Source organism: Myotis daubentonii, chromosome 6, assembly GCF_963259705.1.
Source record: "Myotis daubentonii chromosome 6, mMyoDau2.1, whole genome shotgun sequence".
Taxonomy (NCBI): domain Eukaryota; kingdom Metazoa; phylum Chordata; class Mammalia; order Chiroptera; family Vespertilionidae; genus Myotis; species Myotis daubentonii.
Window position 1 is genome coordinate 62,658,912 of NC_081845.1, and position 19,944 is coordinate 62,678,855.

The window sequence follows — 19,944 nt, forward strand, 5'->3', positions numbered from 1 at the left end:
ATGGCACAGGTGTGGAAGGAAGTTTACCTAATTGAGTCTCAGCCCTTCTGCTAAACTTAGCAAATCAAAGGATATGGTGACGCAAATTTTATAGCATCCAGGGTGATCTAAGTAGGTTTGTAGGTTAATCTACACAAAGTAATACGTTCTAAATATATAAATATAACTATAACTATAACTATAACTATAACTATAACTATAAATATAAATATAAATATAAATATAAATATAAATATAAATATAAATATAAATATAAATATAAATATAAATATAAATATCAGGTTACAAACAAGGCTTACCAACAGCTCATTTTGGAGATGGGGGGAGAGAAAAGGAAGGCTGAGCACTAGCTGGGTAGTGACAAAGAAGTGAACACAGACACAAAAAACAGAGACCTGCACAGTATTATCTGGGACACACGGAACTCGTGAAGCCCACTTGCAACCAGCCACAGGGTGCTGCCAACGCGCAGAAAATAGAAACAGTATCTGCAGAACAGCAGAGCCAAACCCTGTCAAACCCCACCTGGAGCCTGTCTAAGCTATCAACATCCTGTGTGAGGTAACAAATCCCTTTACTGCTTAAGCAATTATTCACGTTAGTTGTTGGAGAAAGAAAATATTCCACCTGAAACTAATATAATATTGAATGTCAGCTATAATTGAAAAAACAGAATGTAAAATATCATCACAGTAAATAAAAGAAATTTTAGGAAAACTTTCAACATATCTGAATTCAATGCCTTGGTAGGAAAAATAACTTCCTAACAATACTAAAATAAAACCTCTCTCAACTACCAGTTTCAATTAAGTCCTCATAACTAGTAGTATCGATCACAGAGCACAGAAATATCACCAGTAAAACCCTTCACTATACCTTCCCAGATTTCCCAAAAGTAGAGTGAAAAAAATATATACCTATACAGTCCTGATTATCCACGTAATGCACTTCATTAACACCCAAACCTTCTTTTTGATAGAGTTCTTGTTCCTAAAATGAAATAATCATAATCATGGATATGGAAATACCATTGACATAAATTGGATTCATTGTTTTGTGCCATTTCTGATCGTATTTATTTAAATAGTCAGAGTACAAAGGTTTACACAACTACTTTGGGGGCTGGGGAGTATATAAAACATCAGGGAAGCAAAATCCTTGCCCCTAAAGCAAAGTGAAATAAAAAATTAACACTGCCTGGTATTGCCAAGTGGGTAGAGCATCATTCTCTCTCCCCTCTTGCACCAAAGGGTCACGGGTTTGATTCCCAGTCAAGGGTACGCATGAGCACATGTGGGAGGCAAGTAATTGATGTGTCTCTCTCTCTCCCATCAATGTTTCTTCCCCTCCTCCCTTCCATTCTCTCTAAAATAATAAAAATAAAAGTATCAATGGAAAAATATCCTCAGGTGGAGGATTAACAACAAAAAACTTAAATTGCCAGCAAAACATATGATTTACATATGTGCAAATGTTCCCTCCTGCAAATAAGCTCACTTTTCTTGAAATATGGAGAGCAGCTATGCACAGAGTTCTGTGTCTGAGCATTTAAAGTCAAGGAAAGACCAGAGCTTTGAAACATTTTTAGTCATTTTAAAGTCAAATCTGTCAGTAGAATAAACCAGGGGCCAGCACATTTTTTTCTGTAAAGGGCCAGATAGTAAATATATTCAGCTGAGAGCCATATTGTCTCTGTCACAACCACTCACTCAGCATGCCACTGTAGTACGTAAGCACCCATACATAACAGTAAATGAAGAAGTAGAAAAAGAAGAATTAGGATATGCTGAGTGAGAAGCATACAGACAGTAAAGACAACAGAAACAGAAACAGCAGAATTTTAAGTCTAGTAAAAGTCACTAGTAAGAAGCAGTAGACGTTCACTTATGAAGAGGTGCCTATTAGGGTTTTTATTGGGTCCCTAAGCTTCAACTTACCAATAACATTTCTGATGTGCCTGAGCCAACGCTAAGCCACTGGGACCCATGCTGGGCAACCCTGATTCCCTGCCCTCTCTCATTACACCCCATCATGCAGGGTAACTTCAGCATGTCTCTGTTCCTTGAAACTCAAGCCAGCTTAATGCAGTTGGTAAATTTAGACTGTAATGGTAGTTACCTCCTTCAGAATCCTTTCGTTGAAAAATTGTTGAAGTTTTTCATTGCAATAGTTGATGCAAAATTGTTCATAACTGTTATGTTCAAAGTACTCTGAAAACATAAAACCAGAATCAAGAGTCATCATCACATCAACCTCATATTAACAAATTTATCTTCAGATAAAATTTTATTTTATCAATGCTTAATTTAGGATTAGGTTAAAAAAATACATAAAACATTTCTATCCTCTGCAAATGCTCTTGTTTCAAGACTTAAATTTTATTAGTCCTTAAAATTAAGTATTAAAGATACCCTGCTTCAGAAAAAGATGTTTGTCAGATGAGATGTCATAGCAAAAGATATAAAACATAACTTTTAACATAATTTAAGCACAGGTGTTAAAGTAATCTAAATTAAAGAAAATGACTTAAAATGCAAGTGTTTCAGATTTTTTTCTGTGTAATCTGTAAAACTACAGTTATAAAAATGTTATGGATACTAACTCACTTCTAAAATTAAGGGATTGTATTACATTATCTCTAAGATCCCTGCAGCTCTAAAATGCTATGATACTGTGTATTGTCTGTGCTATACTAAAACTGGTAACAGACCAGGAAACAAATGTTTGAAGACTGTGAAATCTTAAGTCAGTGGTAAGTAAAAGGTAATGATTTATTATACATTTTAAAATAAGGATCACATTATAACAAATCCTGCCCTTCTCAAAATGTAAACATTCTTAAATGTATGCATAGCTCACATTTATTTCAATGTTTAACATTAGAAGTGTCTGGGATCTCTATTTAGAAGTTTGGTAATGTTTTTGTTACCAGAAATATGCTTAGGAACTTAATTAACTCTTATTTATATCAATCAGCCTATAGTAAAACTGGTTTTGTTATACATCTTGTAGCTTCAAGTCAGTTTCCAAAACCCTGTTGATGATGTTAAATGAGGACTTACTGTATAGTAGTTTCAATCAATATGTTTTAATTTTATCAAAACCCATGAGTCTTCCCTTTTTATTTTTTTAAGCATCAACTTCCTACTTAAATATTATGAAATGAAATGTAGGTGAGGACATACAACTGAAAATTCGTCAAGCAAAAGGTACTAAGAGAGGGTAGGATGATAGCAGAAAGGGCAGAAGCAGGTGACACAGAGGAAGGGTGGGAGATGCCACGGGAAAATGTCACTTTTTAAATTTTAAATAGGTGTGAAAAATTAATGAAAAAAATCAAACAGCTAACTACAAACTCATAAATGAAACTATACTTACCAAAACCAGCAATATCTAGGACTCCAATAAAATAGGATGATGTTTCAAAAGGGAAACATTGATTTACTCTGTTTACCACATGGTCAAAAAGATGGCTATAGACAGTCTTTGCCAAGGCATCGCGGGCGTTGTTTGCTTGTTCCACTTTCAGTGGGACCCTATGAAAGAAGACTGTATCAGTGAGAATTCTTCATAGTCCCCAAGATCAAAGTATATCTAAACCTACTAATTGTGAAGAACAAATTAATAAATAGTTACAAAAGGTCACTTGTGGATATACACAGACAAACGGGGCTAAGTACAGAGAAGAACTAAAGGAATTATCTACAATCAGATTTTTTTAAAATCTATTATTGAGTAAAGGAACTTCGGGCTCAAAATTCTTTTCAACCTTAATTTATACTTCACTGTACATGCAGAATATATAAAAAATTATTCAGAGGAATCATCTTCCTTTGACTTTCCTTAAATGCAAAAGAAATTGTGTTTAATTTGGGATAAGGTTAAAAGTTCAGCAACCTGTTTAACATTGCTTAGGAAAAAAATGTTTACACCTTAAAATCCGAAATGTCCAACTCTATGATTTAATATAAGTAACTGCTTGGTATAACAGCATTAGTTAGATGTTGCAGATACAGACACATAGCCTTGTCCTCAAGAAAACGATAGCCTGATGAAGAGAGCCGGCCATAAAAGAGAATTTCCAAATGCCATGCTCAATGCTGTCATAAAAGTAAGTGTGGAGACCATGGAGCACCAGAAAAAAAATGTCAAATTAGGAAGTAACCTTAAGAGTCATTCAGGTATGAGTGACAACTGAATCCCTCCTAAACAGTGGTTTTACAACATATGTTTCCTACAATGAAACCCTTTTGTAAAGTGAATATATTATGTGACCATTCCATACATAAAACTCATAAGAACTGCTCCAAAATAGGGGGAATGGAGGAAATGACACCTGAGAACCACCTACAAGTCCTTTTATCAGCCTTCCCTAGGGCCTCAGAAATATCTCTAAGGAACCACGCAACTCTAAGACACTACTATACATCCTCCTTGCTGAGGTTTTCTTTAGAGCAAGAATAATTTGGAATTAGGTTAGCAATGAAAAAGGCTAAATAAATAAGCACACCTTGCTACTGTCTCCAAAAGTGTAATTTTCTGAGTGGCTACTAGTAAAAGATTTTTTTAGCCCTTTTGATTTTAATTTGTTGAAAATTTTTCTGATGTATGTCGCTAGAACTGCCTGCCTTATATAGGAAGGGATAGAGGATCTGATTATTACCCCACAAATAAAGATCTTACAGTGCTTCAGAATAGTTACTGAATAATTCATTTTATTTTATAGTACTGAAAACAAAGATACTTAAAATATAGGACTTGGAGCCAAAAGTGTACATAGGCTAAAATATAAACTAGAAGTTAGTGGTTACTGATTTTAAAAGTCGTGACTAGTCTCTTATTTTCCTATCATTTGTAATGTCCTCTAAATGAAGAATCCTAAATGTAAGGGGAAATTCCATTTGCCAAGTGTTTTACTAAAGCAAGTTCTCCTTAACAGAAATTTTAGTATATGCCATTTCCAAGGAAAATCACTTTTAAAATAAAATGATCAGCTGCCTTATGAAACTAAATAATGGTGATGACTGCACAACCTTATAAATATACTAAAAATCATTACATTTCACACTTCCAAAGAGTAAATTATATCCCAAAATATATAGTTTTGGGAAAAAAAATTTAATGACCTGTCGTCTAAAACATATTTATTAACATAATCAGCTCATATAGGGTGGGGCCAGAGTAGCTTAATAGTTGTTTGTATGAAAAATAATACAACTAATAACTAATAACACAAGAATAAGCTCTGTTTCGTGTGCTCACAACTATAAATCTGCTATAGCCCCACCCTGTATTTTTATAGTTGTTCAAAAAAAGTAAACCTCTTTCCTACCTTATAAATTCCCATGTTGTGCCATGCCATATATCTGTAAGGAACACCTTTAAGAGCTATGAAAGTCAGGGTTAATTATTATGATGGATTACTGTGGTGAGATACACAGAATTCTGATCTATTAAGTATATGTTTTAGAACATTATAATGAAAACAATGAATCATAAATAAAGATGAACTTTAAACCCCAGTGTTCTCAGAAAAGGTTTTTCCTTGACAAACCCCACGGCAGGATTTTTACAGAGCAATGAGTTAAGGAACTTACTTTATAACTGTTCCTTTGGTGCCCCCTGCTGTTGTTAGCATGACTCTTGTAGTTAAACTTACGCGAAGATCATCTTGATCCAAACCCAGTAATTCAGCACAATATTCCAAAGACTGAGTCGATTTATTCTTCAGATTACAACCTCCTAATAAAAATATATTTTAATTTGAAATTAATAAACATTACGTAAACCAGATATTCAAGATTCATTTCTTAGAAGTATACTTCACTTATATAAAACTATGGAATAGACAAGGCTCATTTACTAAAATACTAATGATGAATTACAATCCCTGTTAATATATTAAATCTCTGGAGAAATATAGTACCTTAACATTAAAATTCATATGACTCTAGAAAACTCCAAGGATTAATTTTAGTGGCAAGTGTTGTACAGCACTTTAGTAAGTCAGTGTGTATATGTGTGTGCATCTATGAGCTCATATTGCTTGGGGACAGAGGAAGAGAGTGAAGAGACAACTGCTATAACCTGTACACTATATCTACAGACTTCCATTTGTGGAGGCTGTTTTAAAAAGTATTATATAGGAAGACAGTATACTATAGTGCTTTAGACTCAGGTTGATATGGCCCTAAAACTTATCAGCTGTGTGACCCTGAACAAGTTTCTTATTCTCTGTGCTCGGTTTCCTCCTCCATATAATAAGGATAATAATTGTACTTACCTAATAAAGTTTTATATAAAAAGATTAACAAAGTTGCATATGGAGTTAGAATAGTGCCTAGTACACAGAAACCACTATATAAAGGTTAACTATTATCTTTATTATTACTATTTATTAATAAATATTTTACCAATTTTTAAGGTTTAATGTGTTGCTAAATTTTTTATTTCAAGACTTCTTTAAAAATGAATATGAGAATCATAATGAGAATTTTATCATAACATGTCAGTAAACTATTAAATAGACAGGTCTCAGGAACAACAGACCATGAGATCTTATATGAATAAAGGGTGGTCAAGACAATTCATTGGGGAAATAATAGTTTTTTCAACAAATGGCCCAAGAAAAACTGGATATACATATGCAACAGAATGAAGATGGACACCTACTTCACACCATACACAAAAATAACTCAAAATGAGTCAAAAACATAAATGTAACCTAAAACTATTAAACTCTTGGAGAATACACAAATAAAAATTTTCATGACATTGTAGTAAGTAATGGTGTTTTAGATATGACAACAAAAGCACAAGCAACAAAAGAAAAAAAAGATAAACTTAACTTCATCTAAAAAATAATGTTTGTATTTCAAAAAACACTATCCAAGAATTGAAAAGCTAACACACAGAATGAGAGAAAACATTTGCAAATTACAGATCTGATAAGAAATTTATATCTAGAATATATTTAATAAAACAGGTACAACCTGATAATAAAAGGACAACCCAATTAATAAATGGACAAAATACATGAATAGACATTTCTCCAAAAAAGGTAAAAAATTGGCCAATAAAGACATGAAAAGCTGCTCAACATCTTGAGCCATCCGGAAAATGCAAACAAAAGCCACAATGAGATAAACACTTCACACTCACTATGAAGGCTACACTCTGACAAAGACGGTGTTGGTGAGGATGTGAAGAAACAGGAACCTTCCATACACTGTTGATGAGAATGTAAAATGGTACACTACTTTGAAAGACAGTCTGACAGTTCCTCAAATGCAGACTGGTGCAGCCACTGTGGAGAACAGTATGGAGCTTCCTCAAAAAACTAAAAATGGAACTCCCATTTGACCCAATGATCCCACTACTAGGAATATATCCCAAGAAACCAGAAACGCCAATCAGAAAGGATATATGCACCCCTATGTTCATAGCAGCACAATTCACCATAGCTAAGATTTGGAAACAGCCTAAGTGCCCATCAGCAGATGAGTGGATTAGAAAACTGTGGTACATCTACACAATGGAATACTATGCTGCGGTAAAAAAGGAACTCTTGCCCCTTGCAACAGCATGGATGGAACTAGAGAGCATTATGCTAAGTGAAATAAGCCAGTCAGAGAAAGATAAATACCACATGATCTCATTCATTTGTGGATTATAGAGAACAACATAGACTGATGAAAAGGGACAGATCCAAAGACTGAGAAACAGCAATCAGGCTATCAATCTCCAGAAGGAAAGTAGGGGAGGGCGGGGATAAGGGGAAGAGATCAACCAAAGGACTTGTATACATGTATATAAGCCAAACCAATGGACATGGACAACAGGGGGATGGGAGCATGAGTGTGCGGGGGGGTGGGGGTGGGGGGTTAATTCCAGTCCTAAGCATATACTCAAGAGAAATAAAAACACGCCCATGCAAAAATTTATACATGGATGTTTACAGCAGCATTATTCATAATAGCCAAAGTTGGAAACGACCCAAATGTTCATCAAATGATGAATGGATAAACAAAATGTGGCATATCCATACGATAGAATATTACTCAGCAATAAAAAGAAATACAGGCACAAAAATAAAGTCACAAAAGACCTCAGTAAATAAATACGAAATGTGGTAATAGGCAAATTTAGAGAGACAGAAATTAGAATAATGGTTGCCTAAGGCTGAGGGATTTGTAAGGGAATGTGGTGGGGCGGCGGGGGCCATTGCTAAACGGTATGGAGTTTCTTTTTTGTGCTTTCAATGCTCTAAAACTGATTGTGGTTATGGTTGCACAACACTGAGTATACTAAAAACCACTGAATTGTACACTTTGCATGGGTAAATTGTATGGTATGAATTATATTTCAATAAAGCTGTTAAAAAAAGAGGGGAGAGAATACTTAAATGTATTAAACCTCTAACTTTATTAAAATAACCTTACCACTCATTTTTAGTTTTTACATACATATGCATTATCTAAAATTATGTAAGTGAAAAAAAGTGACTATCAATCATTCATTAATTTCCTTAAAAACTTCTCTTTTACTATTTTTCAAAGATTCTCACATATTTCCAGGAATTTTGTAAAGCTAATGTAAGAAAATATTTAGTTTAAAAGTTTTCAAAAGGTAAAATACTGTAAAATAATGTAAGGTTTCATGTTACTCCCCTTCCAAAGAAGAACTTCTTTGAACATTTAAAAAATTTGTTATAATAACATATAATTTTGCTATGTGGAATTTAAAAAGCATAGAAACTCCCAATGGGTGGGGGTTTTTTTGCATTTCCATCATGGAAAACTTTTCAGTAACAGTGTCTTCTAAAAAACTACTAGAGAATAAATTTTCTAATAAAATAATTGCAAAAATATTCACAGCTTTCTCAGATTGTGAAAATGCCAAAATTGAGCTCTCTAGTGGAAAAAAATCAATTCTAATTAGACAGAAACCATTTAGGTGTATAGGAAGGTTCATAGGACGGATGAAGAGTAATATAATCAAATCTTAACTATTAAAATAAAAATAACCCCTTTTATTAATGCAATTAATTTATTGCCTCATTCCAATCTTCTTGGCTTTCTGTTCATTTTCCCTTCAACTGAAAAAAGTTTGAGAAGAAAAATTAAAGAAAATGTAAATATGTGTTATGTGCCTTTTGATCATTTAAGTGATTTTCCACTAACTAGATCATGCCCCATTTATGATCCTCTACATACATTTGCATGTTCTACCTCAGGATGATAACATGAGGTAAGAAAATGCTACTTATCACTCCTAAAACAATTCCAAAGTGTTCATTAAATATTCTAAACAGTTTTTGTGTTAATTAGAGCCCCCAGATGCTCCCTTGGTATAACAATGACATAGAGGAAATGAAATGTGTTTTAATGTTAATTACATTTTCAAAATAAATGTTAAAAATCCCTCAAAAAAACTAATAAAAAAATTTAATGCACACTAAGAACATACCTGGTTTTGCTTTTTTTCTTCTCATTTTAAACTGGAAGGAATCTGTATTTTTATTTTCCTTACTCATTAAAAATATTTATACTGTGATTACTATGTGCCAGACAGAAGTATTCACATCATTTTACAAATATTTAACTCATTTATTCCTCTCTTTAACAAGAGGTAGGGACTGTTGTTGTCCAGTATACAGGTAAGGAACTGAGACATGGAGAAGTTCCTGGCCCAAGGTCACACAGGTAGCTAACACAGGGTGAGCAGTCGATGCTTCAAGAGCACATGCTATTAAACACTATGCTACGCCTGATATTACTGACTTCACCGCATCACAGGACATTAAATCTGTAAGTCATTAAGAATGTCTATTTGAATCTGCTCATTCACAGATCACCACATTTGGGAAGGTCAGTGACTAGGGGCATAGAGGGAAAATTAACTGAGTTTTTTAAACATGGGTAGAACTTGGCTCTCATATCAACAATTTCATTAACAACCATTTTACACAGGTTGCATGTGTGTAAAATGGAGATAATATCTCCTACCTCATTATCTTTATCAAGTTTTGGTTATGATGATGATGAAATACTGTCTATTATATAGAGTCTTGCACACAGAAGGCACATTTTTAAATGTTCTTTTTCCTCACTCTTGTGCCCCTTCCCTATATGCACACTACTGCTAGGTACTTTAAGAGCAGTTCTCATGAGTTACTTCATTATTTTACAAATGAACAAAAACAAGGCTCAGAGAGCTTCTGGGATCTGACTGACACCAAAGCCCATGGTATTGACTCCTCTATGAAATGGTGCTTTCAATATTTTTAACTCAGTATAAGATTTTTAAATAATGTGTTTATGTAGGAGTCAACTGCCTTTTTTTCCTACTGTCAGATTTTAGGCTTTGCCGTCAACAGTCTCTCAGTCACAACTACTCAACTCTGCCACTGGAGCACAAAAGCTGGAACAAACGAGGCGTCAGTGAAATGGGTGCGGCTGTGTTCTAACAACACTGTATATACTAAAACAAGCCACTGGTCAGATGCGGACATGGGCCAAAGTTTCCCAACCCCTATGTTCACAGAACAAATTTAAGAGTGTATAAAAATTCTTACTCTTTATGTAAGGCTATATACCAAGAGAGTTGGAAAGTTACTATCATGCATGCACTTAAATGCTCTTTTCAATTTGCACAAAATTCAACCTATTTTAATTTTCCAGTAATAAAGTAATTGGGCTTTTATGTATTCAATTGCCCTAATTAACTGATCCAAATTTAAATCAATGAGCCTTAAAAAATGTCAAAATACCTTAACAGATGGTAGAGAATTATTCTGTTCATTTATTGGGAAAGTATAATATCAGTTGAAAAATGTCACTAAATATGACCATGGCAGTTACTTGTCCTTCGTAAGTAAATATATTCCTCATCAAAACTAATAATGACTGACAATGCAGCATCCTTCATTTCCATGACTCACCATACAACAGTAAGTTCTAGAAATTTCAGGGTATTAACAAACCTGCACACGGGTTCAACTTACATATGACAAAGAAATGACAGAACCTTTAGTTTTACTCCTTAAAAACAAAAGGAAACAAAAAACCACAAAGATACCTGAAGTGCTTCCAGCTTCCTCAAAATCAATATTTCCAAGGTGCAGGACACCAGCTACTACCCGGAACAGATCAAGCTTTTCTTCATCATCCAAACCAATCTTTTTCATGGCTGTGCACATTCTAATAAAATCTCCGTGGTCATCTAACAAAGGATCTTTCAAGGAACCTGCCTTAAGATACTATAAAATAAGAGGACATCAATTAGCTGCATCTTACATTATTTAAGTATACTAAAAAAACACTACACGAAGTCTACTGCTGCACTATATAACATGCAAAAATAAAATGTGCTGATGGAAAAACTTTAATATTCTAACATTCAAAAACTGAATGGCTAGGTGAAGTGTACACAGAATCTCTCTGTATAATTCTTTCAACTGCATAAGAATCTACAATTATCTCAATAAAAATTTCAGTCAAAAATGGAATAAGATGTTTTCCAACTTATACAATATTAACTCTAAAGCATTCAATGCTAGGGTATTAGATAAAAATAAAAATTGAGTAAAAAAGAATGGAATATTAGTGGTTGAAATGAATCAACATGAACCATAGGTCAAAATGAACTGAGGCAAAAAAATTGTAAAAAAAGTTTTAATCTGACACTTAGCATTATACCCCTTTAGGTTAACTGCCATCAACTGCACTAATATTCAACAGTAGTAAATAGTGAACAGGCTAATAAGTTTTCATGGCCTGAGAATTACTTTTTAAACCTTTCTATGTAAATATAAATGAGGTAAAATGTATTAGTAAGCATTATGCTTACTCTAAGAATTTATGCAATAACTGAAAACGTATCAGAAAAAAATGAAGAGAATTTTATTTCTCTCTGAAAATAAAAACATGCATCTAAAGTATTCATTGTTAGAACTTATAACAAACTCAGAAAAAGGAAGGAAAAATCAGGCCTGCAAAAACTAAAGGAGAAAAATAAAAGTTACTGGACATAGAAAGGTTGGTCTAGAAATTTTCCAGAACTTGAGAATGAATAAGTCAAATTAAACATTAGGTAACAGCATGAGACTTAATTGGCCATTAAAGACACCTCTTGGAGATTTTTCTTCTCCTCCGGTTGCCCACTGCTTCTCAGCTAGTTGATTGCCTCCCACAAAATTCTTTAAAATGTTTAATTATATTTGTGCGAAATTTCTGGAAAATGTCTAGATAAAGAAATTTTATCTTATTTTTAAAAGCAGTAAAGGAAACAATCGCGTGCAGCCAAAGTTAACAGAAAACACACATCACGCAGAATTTTTAGTCTTGCAATTGAATGGTTACATCATTTAAAAACTGTTTTTAATCAAATGTTAATGAATACATTGCAATTATGGAAGACTAAAAATACTGCATTCTCCTAAAAATTACACACAGCTTAAAGGCACTCAAATGGAACTAGGCAAAGGATTCTAATTAGTCAAAATGATCACCTCATCCTCCTGATAAAGAAGACATAAAAAGTAATTTAAACATATTAATTCATTGTTCACTTATATAGCTCTATATATAAACTTAATAATATAAATAAGATTCCTAACAAAGTCTGCTGACACTAGAATCAGAAAGAGTACATTTTCTTCATAGGAGAGTACCATGTTACTCTTTAAACAGTAAAATCCAATTTTCTTTCCTCTCTACTCATATTATTCCAAGCCAAAGGAAATATCTCCAATATCTTAGTGGAAAGAATATAATTTCTATATTTTGATGATGCCTTATGAAAATATAGGTTATCATGACAAAATAAGATATCATAATAAACATTAATGTTACTTCTTAAAGTTCCAACCATGCATGAACAAACTAAAGTTAATAATTTATAGTTCAGACATCTGGGTCTAAAATAATAGCTAAAATGTCAACTTAAAAATTGACTGTTAGAACTCAAAATAATGGGAATTTTCATTGCTTTCTGTTCTTCTCCATGAATATAATAAAGACATAATTCATCTCACTCATTTTGAAAGGAGTCAAAAGCATCTGACTCTCAAATGCAGAAGCATTAAAAACTGAGTACAATAAAAACGTGTTCAATTAAGTACTCAATATAAATATTTTAATAAAATTAATAAAGACAATATGACTAGTCCCTATAATTAATCCTGACTTTGTATTTTACAATTTAAACTCCTTGAGTAGATACAGCTTAATACCACTTATTACTTTACACAATGCATATTAAAATTTATGTGTTACAGTAAATTTTTAGATTAAGGATTTAATGTTCTTTAAGTAATAGTTAATGGTATAATTATAAATAATTACTTTTAGAAATGTAATAATTAAGCAAGGCCTACATGCAAAGTTTTTTATAATATATTACAGAAATATGTTTTAAAGAGAAATACAATAATAGATAAGCAATAATTCACAATAATGTCCACCACAACGCTTATTTCTGCCTTGAAGTAGGCAGTTATATAAAAGACATATTTTATACTTAATCTCAAGTGGGTAATATGACAGCACGCTTCAAAAATATTAGCAAAGGATAATTCTTAGGCAATTCAACACCCTCTTGCCGCAAAAAAAAACAAGAGGAGAGCAGTGTAGGAGCCAGAACCTGAAGCTCTGGAGATACCAGCATAGGCATCAAGTGCTACAGACACTCTAGGGAGGCTTGGATGAGTATTTCGTTTTCGAAAGTACCAGCCTAAAAGTAAGAAAACTTATTTGGGCTCCAAAATAAAAAATGTATCTTTTAGCACAATTTTTGGGGGTATTAAAGATTTGAATTTAAAAAAAATAGTCTACTATACCTCAGGACTTTTTCGGTTCTGCAAAATTTGCTTGTCAGTTTCCTTGTTAGCAAAGTATCTAGTGCAGCCTCGGTTTAAATACTAGAACAAAGAAATGTAAAATGTAATTAACAAATATGACTCTCAGGAAAACAGTTCAGGGGACAATACAACTTACCAAGTAGCACTAACCATAAAGAACTTCTAAAAATAACCTGTCAAGGAAAATCAGTACTTCTATATAAGCATTTTACTCCTACTAATCAAACCAGGGATATTGAAAATCCCAATTCCTCACAGTACATTATATTTTATGGTCAACATGAAAATCAATACCATAAAGCTTTTCTATATTTAAAGGGCAGCAATTTAAAATATTCACAGTGTCAAATATCTTCATACCTACTACAGATAGTAATGAAAATCACCGTCTTACTAAATGTGTGAGTCTCAAAGACCCACACAGTGTGGTTAATATTTCAAGTAATATTTCAATTCTTAAATAATTAACAAATATTATCTTTAAATTTCTTAATTTTTTATTTTTAGAACCAGTTCTTTAAAACATGCCTTTCATATTTACTGACAGTTAACACTGACTACACATAAATTACAATACTTGCCATAAGAACCTTCATATTCAAATAACAGTTTCAGCTTTTATCTCAAGGATTTTCTTTGTTGCCCAGAAGCCTTTTAAAGGCTTTCAAAATATAGAACAAGGGAAGGAGTTGGAAGAATATAATACTATATTGGTCTAAAAAGAGAATCTCTTACCCACTTTTAAGGGAGTGAGGGGAGGAGGCAGGAAGGAAGTGCACAAGGAACAAGATGGCAAATTTTTAAAAAACATCTCAGTGCCTCTTAAATCAGGTCACTATGATTCCATGCATCATGGCATGTATTCCAAGATTTAAGATACCACATTATACAGATACCAAGGGGAAAAATTATAGTAAATTTTGAATAATTTTGAAATAAATTAATATTTTAGATGATCAATGCATCCATCTATCTTCCTTCCTCCATTATAATGAAATATTAAAATTGGTAAAAACCAGAAAATGTTGGTATTAAGTTTTTCTTTCTACTGTAGAAACTTTGGGGGGAAATAAAAGAGAAGGGAAGGGGAATAACACTGGTAAGTATTTTCAATTAACTATTTCAAAAAAGAGCTCTAATATTTAGTAAGATAACAGTAGCTTAAACATACAGAGCCCAAACAAATGTTTTCTTTGGTAGCAAGAGTTTATCCCCCCACCCTAATTATTTTTATCAATTACTTGGCTATTGGACAGATGAACTTAATTAATATTACAACCTAGGAAATATACTTGTGTCTTCCAACTTTTCTGTAAATAGAAAGTTGTAACTATTCTTGCAATCTATCCTCATTCTATCAAAGTTTTATTTATGCTTAAGGATCTTTGCATGACTATAAAATATATACAAAAAATATATACAAAAAATATATACAAAAAATATAAAAAAAATTTGCAAATTTTGAATAATGTAAGAATTTAAACCTTTATTTTACAAAATACGTGTGTATTTTATGGAAGTGTTCACCCTACTGTAGGATTCTTTTTTATCTTTACCACCATATCTATAATTGCTGTAAACTACCGAAAAACCTGATGAAATTATCAACACACTTCCAAACCACTGTAAGGTATAGTCATTTTGGGGGACGAATAGAGAGGTGTGTGTATTTATGTATGGGAGGACTATCAAGACGGGAGATGTATTTAGGTGAAAGGCAACGCTGTTCCTCTAGTCTCCTAACACCAAAGGACTCGCTTATAAAAGAGGAAATTATGACTCCCAAGTCACACTACAGAGGCAGGAAACTCTCTGACCTGGGCAAGGATTTCAGTAGCTGTCCTTTTAGGATGCCTACGATTGTGCCAGGAAAATCAGTACATTCTGAGGCATGCAAAAGCTATGCTCTAAGCCTCCAAGCAGAAACGCTAGATTAAGACAAGAGTAGTCACATCACTTATCATTAACTCATTGAGGACAGAGCCACATCATGATTATTACATTTCATATGATTCACAGTAATTTACATTACTTTTCTAAAAATCATTGTCTAGATATGCCTCTTCTACTTTCATGAAGATAATGTGGTCAACTAATTGCAAATTCCAATTAATTTGGTGAGTTCTAGAGAAGGCTGAACATTTTAATAGATGCAGTTATAAAGCACTTTGAAACAATGAAGTTTTAAAATTTCCAAGTACACATTAAAAGAAACTAATTAAATAAAGAGAAGCTATGATAAATACACATGCACACACAGGTACACACAGAGAGAATAAATATATATATATATACAGACACACACACACACACACGATTTTCAAATGGAGGATTCCTGTCCAAAGAGGACTATCAAAATTACCTGGAAAATTTTATACACACTACATTTCTAACCCCCATACCAAGACTCCCATATCTCTCTCACAAGGACACTATTTTCTTCTTGTTTTTTTTAGAGAACTCTTTATTGTAGAAAGTATTACACATGTCCCCCGTTCCCCCTTTGACCCCCTCCAGCTCACCCCTGCCCCCTACCCCAGGCCTTCACCACCCTATTATCTGTATCCATGAGTTATGCATATATGCATACAAGATCTTTGATTGGTTACCTCCCATCCACCCTCCCTCCCCCACCTTTCCTCTGAGATTCCGCACTCTGTTCCATGCTTCCATGTCTCTGGATCCACTCCGTACAACAGTTTATTTTGTTACTTAGATCCCACATATTGAGTGAGATCATGTGATATTTATCTGACTGACTTATTTCACTTAGCATGATACTCTCTAGGTAGAGGGACATATTTCCTAGCTGAGAATTTGTAAATTATGCTAGCCATCCCTAGTCACCACTTCTTGACACTCAATTGGCTTGCGATTCCTGGCACTTGTGATTTTTCCTGTACTTCCCTCACAACTCTACTTGAGCTTCCTTTCTTGGGCACCTCTTCATCTGCTCATCCTCCGCATTTTCTACATCATACAATCTCTCTGGACAATCTCATCTATTCACTATCATGGTTCTGACTTCCACCAGAATACCATCTCCCAAACCTGTCACTCCAGCACTGCCACTGATCTTCTGAACATCCCTGCTCAGATGATCCATAGGTTCCAAATTGAACTCATCCTATGTGCTCAATCTTTCATCTGGCCCCAATATGGTATTTATATCCACTCAGTTTTCCTAATCAAATTTTGGGAAATTATCCCCAACTCTTTCTACTCCCTACCATAAACAGTCTCCAAGTCCTATCAATATTACCTCTTAATATTTTGTAAGTCCACCCACCGCTCTGTAACCCTGCCATCCATAAAACAAATTCAGACACCGAGCAATTCTTACTTCAACCTGTAGCCATAGATTCCCAAACAATTTATCGTTGGCTGTTATTTCAATCCATCTCATGCTCTACTCCCTTAAAGCCATCTCCATATTAAAGCCAGAGGAAAGTATAGATCTGACACCCAATTTTCTGCTTAAAGCCCTTAAATAGCTCCTTATTAACTACAGAAGTTCAAACTCTCAAGCATCACCTCCTACCATTTCCTGCTTTACTGTTTCTTGCCTTTCTCTGTTCATCTTTTTGCATCTACCAGGAATAACCTTTGCACCTTTCCTTCTCTAGTCAACACTTGAAAATCCTGCAGGATTCAGTTGTTCCATTAAGCTTTTCCAAAATCCCCAGCATCCTATGCATATCTATTTATCATTTCAACACATCAGTGTGTGTGTGTGTGTGTGTGTGTGTGTGTGTGTGTGTGTGTGTGTGTCCAGACCCTAGGTTGCTCAGAAGCAGGAACTGTAACATTTTATCTTTTTTTTTTTTAATACATTTTATTGATTTTTTTTTACAGAGAGGAAGGGAGAGTTAGAAACATCAACAAGAGAGAAACATCGATCAGCTGCCTCCTGCCCACCTCCCACTGGGGATGTGCCTGCAACCAAGGCACACGCCCCCGACCGGAATCGAACCTGGGACCCTTCAGTCCGCAGGCCGACGCTCTATCCACTGAGCCAAACCGGTTAGGGCTCATTTTATCTTTATAACCCTGGCACAATGTCTGGCACCCACTGGGCAAACAAAAATATTTGTTGTTGAACTGAATTAAGGAAGATAAAATCATAGGCCCTTATTAATATTAATTCAGTGGTCAAGCTTACTTTTGTTTTACAAAAAGTAAAAGGTAACTTTAAAGCCAACATTATAGAACTAGTACAAATTTCTTATTGAGCTTACACTGATAAGGTTATTAACATCTACCCTTTTACCTAACCATTATATAATTCCTCATATGGTGTTACATCATAAAGGCAGCAGGAAGTCTAAATAGAAATCTACTTAGTACAGAAATTATGTCATGTTACATAAAGCTATCAAAATTTAATGTAAGTTACACAAAACTATCAAAATCCACTAAAATAAGTTTTATAGTCAAAGACAGTTCAATTTGCAAGTCTTGCATGAAATTTTTTCATCCAACTTACCCGAAAATTATCTGGGGAGCTCAAATGAAGTTTTTCCCTAATATCTTCAGAAGCACCCGCACACAACCTATAAAAGATATGATAATTCCTCTCCTCTTTGCCTTGAACACAGATCCTAGATTTCTCTAGAAGATAATGGGAAACAAATCCTCCAACAACTGAACTCTAAAAAACAAAGAGGAAACACATTTTTGCATGTCAAGTCTTAAAGTATAACCGATAAATGTTAAAGTATTTATTTTTTCTAATAAACATTTGTCTATCAAAAAGGTTGTAATGTTTATCAAATAAAGGGGGTAAAACAGATAACTAAATGTAAGCTTCAAGTGTTTAATAGAGGTCATAGTTTGAACATATGTATTATCCCATCTATTTAAAGTAACAGAGAGACACTAAAACAAATTTACCAGAAGTTCAAGTACAGTACCAATTCTATTAAGACCCTTGTATTTTTCAAAAACATTCCCCAAACATATCACCCCCAAACTCACTCTCACCTTTTCATTGAAATGTATTTCTACAAATTTTCCAAATCGACTGCTATTATTATTGCGAACAGTCTTTGCATTTCCAAAGGCTTCCAAGAGTGGGTTAGCTATTAAAATAGAAATGAAAATATTTCATCAAAAAATTAGCATAAAGGAAATTTATAAAATGATATAGCTAAAAATGTTCTCAAAAATATTACATGAAAATTCACATGTAATGCCAATTCCCACAAATATTTACTGACTATTCTCTGTTCAGGCCTTATTAACGTGTAAGAGATGGGAAAATTACTCAAAATACATTTAAAAATAAATATGCTATGAGAAAGACTGAATTTTTTAAAATTCACTAAGTTACAAAATTTCTAACTCAAGTTTTTAAATTATTCCCTAAAAATGTTAAGATTTTCACAAGTACATCAGTCCTACTAGAGTAGTGATAATAATATCGAAAAATAGCAAACCTCTTGTGACAAAATACAGGCAACAAATTATTAGTTGACTTACTTGTCTAAAGTATTTTATCTATAATAATAAAAGGATAATATGCTAATAAGACCAGACATCTTCCAAACGTCCTTCCTGATGAAGCTGGGGCTGGAGGGAAACCAGCCCGGGTCCCGGGTACCTGCTGGAGGCCAGAAGATGGAAGCAGCCCAGTTCCCGGGTGCTGGAGGGAAGCTGGTGCCAGCAGCCCGGTCCCGGATGCCGGAGGGAAGCCGGTGCCGGCAGAAAGCCAGTGCCGGCAGCCAGTGGAAGGAAGGCCTACTCTTGCACGAATTTTAATTCATCAGGCCTCTAATATATTAATAAAACCTCCAGATTTAACATTTTTACATGCATATCCAATAAAACTAATGAACTAGTTTATAGAATTACCTACACAAGGTTCTCAGAACAATAGTTTGTAAATCTCAATAAACAAATATAAGATTTGTTTTTATTTTATAGACATATCACATCTATAAGGTTACCAGAATCTATTCTTGTACTCACAAGAGTCTCAACTGTAAACGTACCAGACTAGTGTCAATCTTAGTCACATATTCTCCCTCAACCACCTCATAAATTGCTTCACAATGTCTATCGCTAGAGTATTTTTTATGAAA

The 19,944-nt window shown here is 33.8% G+C and overlaps 1 protein-coding gene across 1 annotated transcript in view; it reads right to left on the minus strand.

The window, feature by feature from the left end:
- Window positions 1-19,944, minus strand: part of MYO6 (myosin VI) — a 141,240-nt gene that overhangs the window by 42,295 nt on the left and 79,001 nt on the right. Inside the window, 8 exon segments of the mRNA XM_059701144.1 lie at window positions 918-990; window positions 2,119-2,210; window positions 3,379-3,536; window positions 5,598-5,742; window positions 11,080-11,260; window positions 13,841-13,921; window positions 18,348-18,512; window positions 18,845-18,942. Of these exon segments, the coding sequence (XP_059557127.1) occupies window positions 918-990; window positions 2,119-2,210; window positions 3,379-3,536; window positions 5,598-5,742; window positions 11,080-11,260; window positions 13,841-13,921; window positions 18,348-18,512; window positions 18,845-18,942 (993 nt within the window).